Below are 11699 nucleotides of genomic sequence, written 5' to 3' on the forward strand. Positions count from 1 at the left end.
AAATGCGCTAAATGTTTGAATACTGTTTATCGGGGACAACTTCACTTTAGAGTGAAACAAATGCGATGTGCAGTATTGTATTTTTATCTCTTGCGTATTTATTTGTTATTGGAAAAAAAATCGTCAGAAACGAAACAGATGATTGGAGTCGATACAGTAGATTTCAATCTGTCACAATATTGCACCATTGCACGTTAAATTCAACTTGATTGATATTTGTTTGCTTTATACAAATTTTTCATTCCACAATTTTTAAAACTTTTCTTCAAAATAAACTTAACGCAACATAAATAATGCTAATATGATAATTATGTATTACAATCAATACGGGGCGAGTTAGAATGAAATGTACTTCAGTCTACAGCACGAGGTGGGGCAGTTAGAGCACAATCCGCCTAAAGCTGATAAGGCCATTACAAATATTTTATAAAGTTTTTGTCCTACCTGTGTTCGACCACTTAAGGAGGTGGGCGGGGGATCTGCGAAAAAAAAACAAAGTGAATTTTTTAATTGAGCAAAAAAAACTTGGGTTTAATCATTTTTATTTAAAGTTTAAACGTGAAAACCGAATCTATTCTTGCTTATAATATATACGTTGTTATTTTCTGTGCAAAAAAAAAAAAAAAATGAAGGAAAATTGTTTTGGACTATTTTCGGAAATTCCATTGTTCGAATTTCCATTTTTGTTTGATGCTAAAAGCGTTAACTCAACTTGTACACTCATTTTTCGAGTTTTTCAGACTGTAGAGCCCACAGACAATTTTATAAAAAAAATTTGACTCATATCCTACAAATTATTTTTCTGCCCCCCCAAATTTTTCAAGCCAATTTCCAAGGGGGGGGGGGGGGGGAGGTCGGTGACAAAAACTTTGAAAATCATTTGCAATGGCCTAAACAATAAAATAAAAATTTTAAAATAAAACTTTAAATGAGTTGATTCAAATTCAAAAAAACTCAAAAATATAATTAATTGCTCATATTTTTATCTAAGGCTTTCTGCCCTAAGAAATAATCTGAGAAACAAAATTTCTCCAAATAACGTGATTGTGGGCTGCCGTTTTTCAATTCCTTGATGGACGCTGGGTACTCGCACCAATATATCCGCCCAGTTTTCGCCAACTTTTCAATCGTAATTCATCGTAGAGCTATGCGAACTCGTGGTTTATATACTGCCTTCATATTCCGTTTTCGTGTACGCCACCGTAGATCATTATTCGTCTTTCAAAAGCTCCGACTGCTCCGACTACTTGCGTCCTTTGGAAAGCAGACGCATTGATTAGATTTGTTGAAAATCGCGCCCACGTTTTGATATCCGCTCGATCCATCATAGTCGGCGAAAAATGAACACTTTGTAAAAGGCATTGAGAAATCAGAATGATCATCACATAACCAAGGAGAAGCTCTTGCCCATGTGATCTTCTTTAATCTGCATATTTTTAATGTAAACCCCGGTAATTTGAATGCGTTCACATTAGGCCCGGAAAAAAGCAAAAAACCTTAATACGTTTCCTCTTGCTAGTTAGAATTGCTCCTAGTCCATCTTCCTTTTTTCTACAATCCGAACGTTGAAAATTGGCACATATTTGAAAGGTTTTCAAAGCATTTGCTTTGCTCAAATCAAAACAGCAAATTCATAGGGTATGCAAATCTGAACGAGGTTTCATTAATATTCTGAATATTACCGGGGGTCACGGTTCTCGAAGTCTAGCTCATCTCCTTTCCGGTTAAATCGATGAATCATCCATCCTTCCAGTTCCCCGGTAGCAGTTTTCTATTTCAAATCCTTACAACCAGCCAGCTTCGCCGGGCTCATTTTCATAAACTCCGCTCCAATACCATCCTTCCCAATCGATTCATAATTCTTCAACTGCTTGCTGCCCCCCCTGAATTTTGGTTCAGCTGCTTGATTGCCCCCATAATGGCCTATCGTTAGGTATGGCATCATTTACATCTTTGTCGCACTGGCGAATTAATGGTTCTCCAGCTGGCACTATTTAGGGATTCAGGTGTTTCTCGAAGTACTGCTTTCGTCTTTCGGTCGCCTTTCTTATCCCGACACTTTTAAGCTCACTTCACAAAGCCCTTGCGGGATGCGTATAGTTTGTGGTAGAATTTTTGTGTTTTCTGAAAACAATGTAGCTGCTCACGCTTCGTATACTCCTGGTCTTCCAGGTAGCGTATTCCCGTAGCTGTACTAGCTTTAACGATGGCTGGCATCTGTACCGAATTCGGTTTACAACGAAGAGTTATGGGCGCATCCTTATCAACACTAGGTAGAGCTCGGAGTCAATGTTAGTATTGCGCTGGTTACGGAACTACATTATCCAGTCTACCATTGTTCCTCATCAAACGGTCCTCCACCTTTAATAATAAAAAAAAAGATTTACGTTGGACCGTGGTCGTTAGGGTCTTGTGGAGTCCGTAGTAAACACAACTGCCGGCAGGTATACGTCTGCGAATTTCTCTGCTGCAGTTGTTAGCCACCGTCATCAACGACTCGATGTATTCAAATTCGTCCACGAACACGAACTCTTCTCCGTCGACTACCATACTATTGCCTATGCGAGCTTCATCGCGCTCGATTTCTTCTGCTAACAGGTTTGGTGCCCTTCTGGCGTATGTAAAATAAAAATGAACCATAATTAAGCATGAAATATCACATCAAATAACGCTAGTTCTTACACACAACCTATGTATGGAATAATGGACTGAGTAATTACAATTCCTGCAATTAAAATTCAAATAGTTTTCGCGTCATTGACCTTCTCGATATCAAACGCAAATTTTATGTGCAAAATGATAATTTTTAAAAAGTATTTTTGTTCAGAAAGAAGACAGTGAATACATTTTTACGAAAAGAATTATTTTCAGCATAAAAACTGCTTTTGAAGTCTAAAGATTTATGATGACTACCTATTTGAACCACAGTCCGTACAAAGTAAGTTCTGGCATCTTAACTGAAAAACAAAAATGATTTGAAAGTTTCGATTAGTTTTTTAGCTATTTATTTATTTATCTAGTACCGTAGGGTAAATCTTTTTTTGGTTGCTACCTCTGAAGGACACGATTGGTAAATCCTTTTTAAATATCCTAAATATGTTACATACTAATCATTAATCTAATGATGGTTCCTCTTAAAATTTGCTACAACACCCCAGGTTTCGGAGTTAACTTGCTTGAGATGGTACCACCTTCTGAACGCGTTTTGGCGGGGAGGTGACTTACATGAGCATAGTGATTAAGTCCGTACACGAAGCGTACACAAGGCTATACGTAATCGACTCATGAAATTAGCACTTGTATTGATATGTAAAATTTCACCGAAAAGGAAGTGAGGTAATATCGGGTAATATTTTTCAGCATTCGTGTCAATTCTTCATCCCGGTCATACTGGTTGATAAAACCATTCCACTGGAAGTCTGCTTGGAACAGAAAACAGAAGTCCATCAATGGTTTGGCCGTCCGATATAACATCTGGCAGCAGATCCATCCGTCCTCGCATAAACATTCTTTGCTTTTAGCTTGAATAATGTGTTAATCTGGTGAGATCTGTATTCATCAATTCGACGAGATCACGTAAATACTCAACCTGGCGGCTAACTATCCGCAAAAAGTTGAATGTAACAGTGCCTGTTGGCAGATCGTTCACGTGACAACAAAACAGTAGCGAGTCAATCACCAATAGAGGGTGAGGAATAGTGTCGTATGCTTAAGAAACATCGAGTGAAAGTAATACAGCGTGCAGCAGATCCATTTTTATCGACACAACACTTTTTCTTTTGACATATGATGAATCAGGTTTTAACGGGATATTAGGCTTTTTCTTAATTTAGTAAATGCCTTGGAAGTGAAATTTTCAGATCCACACAGAAAATCTTTCGAATCAAGTAATTCTAAAAACTTCCTTTGCCAAGTTCCATCTTTGCTTCCGCATGAAAGTTAAGCTTGAACGTTATCGGTATTTTTATGTGGTAATAATAACCCTTGCATACTTACCTACCTGTTAGAATCGAAGGTTGGGCCATACAAGACTTGGTGCAATGAACATTCCGCTAATTATACTAACATCTTTTTTTGCATTCCATTCTTTCCTCTGAGAAGATATTTTGCTTACATACGAGAAGGATTAAATTTATAAATTTGAAATTAGAATAATTTTTTACCTTACTTCTACTAATAGCATTCGATCATAGTTCTACTAAACTATTTTATTGGATCGTTGACATTTCCATATCCATCTACAGTATTTACATTTTCTGATAGTGCCTAAGTTTTGTCAAACTTCAAACTCTTCAAACTAGACCTAAACTAAAACCAATTTAAGTTTTGCAATCTAGTTTACTCACATGTCATTAAATGCCAGAATGTAGCCTTATAATCTCAAAAAATTTAGTTTTAGTGAAATTTCTTTTATTTCAAATTCTTTTGCGATAAAGCTCTCGCCGGTGCGGGGGCTTGCGGCATGTCGATTGTGGTTTTGCAGCACAACACAGCAATTTTTTATACCTTCGATTGACTGCCAGTAATAATTTAAAATTTTCTCTTATACTGAAATGTGCTAAAGCTACTCACACTACTTTTTCGGTTCCTCCTTCGGTGCATCGGGGTACGTATTCGGAAATCCCAGATAGTAGTCCGCTATCCGTCCGGCTTCCCGCAAGCCACTGAGCAGAGCTCCGTGCACCGTGGCAGGGTAATTGCGTATCGTATGTTCTCCGGCAAAAAATAACCGTGGAATGTCTGCTTTGCTATCGTCTTCATCATTGTGTCCGTTGCCGGACGAATGGGCAGTTCCATTAACCCCGCCGGTACCACTCGTTTCAAAGCGTGGAGTAACCGGTGCTGCCAACAAGTCGTAATCGCTTCCGGATGATCCAACTGAAACGAAGCTGTAGGAGCCCCGTGCCCAAGGATCCGCCCGCCACCGCGTCACTACAGTTTCTTTTGGTTGAGGAACTGCTGAATTACCGAAAATACCCTTCAAAACTGCAATACAACGGCCTGCAAATTGAAAAATTATAACTACCACGAAGAGCGCATCATTTTCATTAACCCTTACCTACGATTACATCATCGGAAACGTTTTCCATTATGGCAGCTGACTGACCGGCGACCAGCGCTAGCAGAACTGGTGACTGAGAAATGTTCCAGAATAAAAATAGTTCGCCTCGACTAGCGGTTGTACTTCCGACATGGCCAAACAGATTGGTATTTGGATCCCAAAAGATGCGATCGAAACAAAGTACAACCTTGTTGAGATTACCGAAACCAAGACGTTGAATTGCGGACTGCTTCCATTCAGGCAGTGGAGGCTCGAAACGGACTGTGTTCGTCTGGGACGATTGGTCGGAAATGGCCACTTTTAGGACACCCAGCGTCAGCGTGCATAGCACCAAATCGGCCTTGTAATGGACAGTGGAATTGTTTGATTTGAGATCTGCCGTCACTTCGACACCACCCGGAAAATATTTAATTCGCTTAACAGCTGTGTTAACCCGTACATCTAAACCTTCGGTTAGCGCAATAGGAACACAAGAGTAACCGTTTCTGACTGTCGTGTGATTACCAATGAATTCAAAATCGTCATCCTGGTCCCAATGCTTTAGCGAGAGATTACTCAACGGAGTTGCGTTTGCAAATTCCAAGTTGGCAAAGTGCCAATCAAGTATCTGTCGGTCTTTGGAGGAAAGATAAACCTCACTGACTTGTTCGTTTTCAAGATCCTTTAGCTTGCTTTCTATTTGTTCCTGGTTAGTGCGAAGTCGTTCCATTTCCTTCCACGCTAGTTGTTCTTCACGAACCGTTACCCTTATGCTAAACTCATGTTCAATGTACTTGGTGTCGATTTCACTCGGCTTCGGTGGTTTTGTTTCCAGTAACTCCTTATGCTTAACACGCAACTCTCTTATGCGATCTACGATGTCCTTGATAGAATTTTGGTTATCGATAAGCTTTTGTTGCCATGAAATTATGTTGTTCAAGTGTTGAACCTGCTTTTCTTTAACGTGTTTTTCTTGTAGTTTTATGATCCATTCCAACGCTTGCCCTAGTGAAACAGGATGGTTTCCAGCATAGTTAAAATCCAGCTGATGGGAGAGATAGCTTGTAGCTTCCAAGAGGCGGTTAAATTCCCGTTCTACCATATCGTCCTTATGTTTCGGAACAGGTTTTCCCCCAGCTCCGTATAGAGGGCACGCAGTTTTTATCGGGGCCATTTCCATTCCAGTTTGTTTGCTAAGAATCGTTATGGGATTGCCCCAAATACCAGTTACTACCATTGCTCCTAAGTCAGCTGTGTATGAGTTCTTTCGAAAAGTGGCTATTCTACCTCCAACCCGATCTCTTGCTTCCAGTACGATCACGTCGAACCCAAATTGTTGTAATTGCTGAGCAGCCGCCAGACCAGAGATCCCCGCTCCAATGACTATTACCTTTGCTAATTTCTTACTAGGCAGTGGTTTGAGCCGTTTAAAAATGCCAAAATTTATAAATCCATGGCGTTCTAGAAATGCATGCACTTTTCGCACTAAATTTGGATCACTATCAAATGGCTGTTCCATGTTTTTAAGAGTGTTCTCTATGGTTAACTGAATCGTAGGATTTTCTATCCACATTTGTAGTATTCTGTTGCGTACATTAAGAAAAACGCGTTGAGCCACTAATCCGTGCTTAGTGATTTCAGGAAAGCACACCGCTTCTGAAGCAGTCATTTTTTCGAAAGGTAATCGCGATTGGAAAGCTGCTCCTTCCAATCCCGTTAAAATTTCCCGATGAGGATTCGGTTCACTTTCTCCTTTCTCGTCTTTAACTGTGAGCTCTGGATCTCGCTTTTTGACCTTTGGCTCAACCTTCATTTCCGGTTTCTTCTCGCTTGTGCTGTCGGTTGAATTTGTAGGTTTGGTGTCGCAATATTCAACCTTCGGTTTCTTGCGTCGACTTATTCGACGCCCTTCCGTGCTTTCGTCCCCGTCTTTGTTATCTGTCTGGTTAGGACCTGGACCAATTCGTGCTTTAGTCCTTGACGTCACGTCCGTCATCTCGACGTCGGAATCGTCACTAATAATTGTGACCGTTTCGATTTCCTGCATGGTGCTTGAGGCATTCAGTAAACTGCCACCACCGGTTGCGGCCGCTGTAATCGAGTTCGTATTCATTCGACGTTTGTAATTTTCGTCCACAATTTTGTGCGTTTGCAGCTAGCGGCTTCTTCTTTTTCTTTGTTGTCGCTGAAGCAGCACCAAAAAATCGAACTTCCAGCAACTGTTATGGCACCATTCTACAGCGGTTTTTGTTGCTTCTGCCAATCTTGTGTTTCTGTAATGAAAGTAGCAATCATTTTCACTGCACAACAAAAATTATTCATTATTTTTACGTTTTACCTTGCGCTTTCGTTTCGATTAACGAAGGATGCACAACAAGATCTTGACAAAAACCCAAAAAACAACCGCAATGAAAATCGTTTGGGCGTGTTGCAAATATAATAAAATTGGTTACGTTCAGAGATGCCAGATTTTTCAGAAAATACCGAAACTGCTCGAACTTGTGCTCGAATACAAAAGCTGCTCGAAATACGAATAATCAGACATCGTTCGCAAAAGACGTCCGGTATTTTTCGGCGTTTAAGAACCCCCTCCCCCACACTCTTAAAAAGAGTTTACCTGTAAATAGGTCAGATTTAGCTAAAACTTGGTTGAAACTACTCAAAATGCCCTTAAGGTGTAGAAACTCAAATTTGGGTAAAAAATTCAACCATATTTGGCTACTTGCCACCCCATCGACATCTCTATATCGAACTGCAGTAAACGTCAGCGACATCATGTCCGGGGCTCAAAATTTGACAGCGGGCCCAAATCAGACTGCTGGCAGTTGAGTGAAACGTAGTGCTGACATGCTATCTCATTTTTGCACACACGAGATGTTGGCGGCGAAAACATGGTTGTCTGCCGATGGGGTGCTACTTGCTACCGATAATTCTAGATGGAATTAACAAAAGGGCGAATGTCGCAAGCGTAAACAAAACGAGTGAGAGTTATTTTTTGCTGGACCAGCATATAGGAAAATCAACCCTCACTCGGTTTGTCTACGCTTGCGACATTCGCCCTTTTGTTAATTCTATCTTCAATTGAATTATTATCTGTGCCAAATAACGCACTTTTAAGTTCCTACTAGGGTAACCAACGTATTTTGGACCCCATCAGCAGCTGTACATAATTTGGAAACTTACAGCAAAATCAAACGCAAGTGTCCAAATTATGTACAGCTGCTGATGGGGTCCAAAATAGGTTGGTTACCCTACCAATTTTTTGGTTGAAAAACTATTCAAAATCTGAGTTTGTACACTTTAAAGGCATTTTGAGTAGTTTTAATCAAGTTTTAGTTTAGCTATAGAGCTTGCTAAGGGATGCAAAAACTTATCGTTTTTCACTCAAACTAGAGTGACTATATACAGAGTGGCGACAATGTCAAAATTGGAATGATAATTATCTGTCAGTGTCATTCCAATCGAGCAGACAACCTATCCAACGCGTATGCAGGAAAGAGAAAGAAAAACCTAGGATAAACCGCATTGCATACATTTGGGATGACTTGGCGCCACTCTGTATATAGTCACTCTAACTCAAACGTATGTTTTTTTACCGGGGTATAACTGGGGGAAAACAAAAACAAACGTGTAAAATCAATGTAAAATCTAACAACAGCAACAACAAATCGCGCGTCGATGTGTGCGTGCGGTAAACGTCAGCAAGCTCAATAGAGCTTTCCAGTTATGTGTGTGGTTGAAAATGAGGCAAACAACAGTAAACAAAAGAGATGCATTCCTTTGTCACCAAGGTACAGAATGAATTTCGTCTTCCGTTGGCTTAAATACCAGCAAATTTTCAAAATATTTGCTTGAATTTGGAACAGGATGGAAAATTTGACCGAAATATGTGCTCTGCAGTGTGGCAAACGGAGAAACACAACTAGTAATCGCTATTTTTCGGTTTGTTCCTCCAGCATCAGCTGTTCCCCAAAATGAGTTTGAGTTTGTACACTTTAGGGGCATTTTGAGTAGTTTCAACCTAGCTTTAACTAAATCCGACCAATTTACAGGTAGAATCATTTAAGAGTGTACGAATCACCAAACTAAATTGACTGTCAATCACCGTCAAGTATTACCGTCAATTAACGATGAGAGATAACACTTGAAATAACTATCGATATTACGGGGTTATTTATCGATGATTTGACGGATACTATTTCGAACAAAACTAGTCAAACATCAATAACAGTAATAATAATGATAATTAGCATAACAACACGATAACATCAAAAGAAGACCGAATTTTGCCACGTGTGTGTCACAAATCGCAAATCATTTCTAACAATGAAGTTTGACGATACTATCGATACCACACTAGCTTCGATAGTATCAACAAACCTTTGTACCATTCCCTTCGTTCGGTTTGTTTACTGATGAGCTTTTGATGTTTTTTTGGTTTTTGCATAAGTAAAAAAGGGAAAGAAATATATTGGATTTCAGTTTTGACATATGCTTGCGGGTGGCGCCGCCATCAAACGAATCGCCAAACTAACAAATGCGAGGGGTAACTTCGGGTAACTTTAACGTGAACGAGGGGTTATTTCGAAATGGCCGTTGCAAAAATTTACACAGGTTGGGTATGCCAGCCTGGATGTCTGTTCTCTGTGAGGACACATAGAAGAAAATCCTTTAAAAACCATCGTCCTGCACATTTTGCTTGCACACTAGTACCCTCTGTTATGCATGTTGCGGAGTAGCTAGCATTTGCAGGGTTTTATGCTGTAGGCACAGACAAACAGACATAACTCTTGGAAGAAAAATCAACAAAAATTATCGTACCTCACATTTAGCCTGAATACTAGCACCACAGACAAACAGACATAACACTCGTTTTCCATTCATCGTACCGATTAAACCGTCATTTCAAAATTGGGCTTAGTTGGGAATGTCTCCGTTTTGGTCAAAGTGGCGCTTTTTGATGAAAGAAGGGGAATTCCCCATAAAAAATACTTGCTACTTCGGGGGATACCCATATTGCTATTTGATATTTGGGAATGTCGATCATAGATGGTGCTAGTGTTCAGGCTAAATGTGAGGTACGATAATTTTTGTTGATTTTTCTTCCAAGAGTTATGTCTGTTTGTCTGTGCTAGCACCATCTATGATCGACATTCCCAAATATCAAATAGCAATATGGGTGTCCCTCGAAGAAGCAAGTATTTTTTATGGGGAATTCCCCTTCTTTCGTCAAAAAGCGCCACTTTGACCAAAACGGAAACATTCCCAACTAAGCCCAAATTTGAAATGACGGTTTTATCGGCACGATGAATGGAAAACGAGTGTTATGTCTGTTTGTCCGTGTTTAAAGGGTGCGCGTCTTGCGCGTATGTGAAATGAATAGAGTTACCAAATATTCAGATTAAAAATGAACTCGCCCAATCTGAACAAGGTTTTTTTCATATTAGTGGGGGTTGAGTGTACTGTAAACTGGTGTGAACATATTGAGCTTGCTGACGTTAAGGCCCAAACAGAATACTGCGTCAACGCATCCGTCAGCGTCAATTTGACAGTAAACCTATGGGAAAACTGTCAGAATAACGCTGACGGACGCGTTGACGCAGCATTCTGTTTGGCCCTTTAGCCGCACGCACACATCGACACGCGATTTGTTGTTGCTGTTGCTAGATTTTACATTGATTTTACACGTTTGTTTTTGTTTCCCCCCAGTTATACCCCGGTAAAAAACATACGTTTGAGTAAAAAAGCTCTATTTGAGTGAGCAAGCTCTATTTTGATGAGATAAAACGGATAAAACTACCCAGGTAACCAATAAGGATTAAAATAAGCAGTAAATCAGTCATTTATTAGCATCCCTGGCGTTTTATACTGCAGGTTGTTGTTTATCAGCTTTTTGACTGCATAACTGTTGCAAATTGGCATCCAAAATTCTATTTAAATTCTTCTTGTTGGTCACTAGCTGCAAATAAGCATTGTCAGCACTATAAGAGGGCTAGCAGTAAAGTAGCCGCATATTTTGCCAAAATAGCATTTAAGTAGCATTTAAGGCAACTTAAATGCTTATTGACTTGTTTTTAAATTGCATTGGAAATGCTTATTGGTTACCTGGGTATTTGAATGTGAATCTACTGAGAGGTAAAATGCGCAATATGTATTTATTAATATCACAGTTAATATTTAAAAAAACACTGCTGCGTTATTGCGACATTTGCCCCTATTTAGACTACCCCGATTTACACGATTATCACAGTCGAAGCTCGCACACGATTTCGCTCAAGGAAAATGAAGTGAAAAAAAGGGAAGGAAGGAAAACGAAGTCCGACTTATAAGTTGATTAAACTAAACGCCACTCTAGTGTCAGATTGACAGTGCAAAATGCGGTATATTTCATTAAATGATTATCACAGTAGTCTAAATAGTCATAAGAAGGGCAATATATCAGTTATATAATATATGAACGGAACTATATACATTTTCATCTGGGATGCCGTTAATTACGTCGCAGAGTTATACGTGTTGCATAATCATTGCAGAATTAGAATTAAATTTTGGATTTGGAAACTTTAATAATTAAATTATTCTACAAAAATTCGAGCGGTTCATGCAAACCGTGTTGCGTTTTAACGAAACGGTTAACCTTCATTATCGTCATTTTCTG

At 39.5% G+C, this 11699-nt stretch overlaps 1 protein-coding gene across 1 annotated transcript; it reads right to left on the reverse strand.

The window, feature by feature from the left end:
• Window positions 1–4189: 4189 nt before the first annotated feature.
• Window positions 4190–7449, reverse strand: LOC128734573 (possible lysine-specific histone demethylase 1). The gene is made up of 3 exons (XM_053828837.1): window positions 7380–7449; window positions 5060–7314; window positions 4190–5001 (listed from the first exon to the last, which is right to left on the reverse strand). Exons 2-3 carry the CDS (start codon window positions 7152–7154, stop codon window positions 4574–4576), a joined length of 2523 nt encoding a protein of 840 aa, XP_053684812.1. The 5' UTR covers window positions 7155–7314; window positions 7380–7449; the 3' UTR covers window positions 4190–4573.
• Between the last annotated feature and the right edge of the window lie 4250 nt (window positions 7450–11699).

The sequence above is a fragment of the Sabethes cyaneus genome, chromosome 2, assembly GCF_943734655.1.
Source record: "Sabethes cyaneus chromosome 2, idSabCyanKW18_F2, whole genome shotgun sequence".
Classification (NCBI taxonomy): domain Eukaryota; kingdom Metazoa; phylum Arthropoda; class Insecta; order Diptera; family Culicidae; genus Sabethes; species Sabethes cyaneus.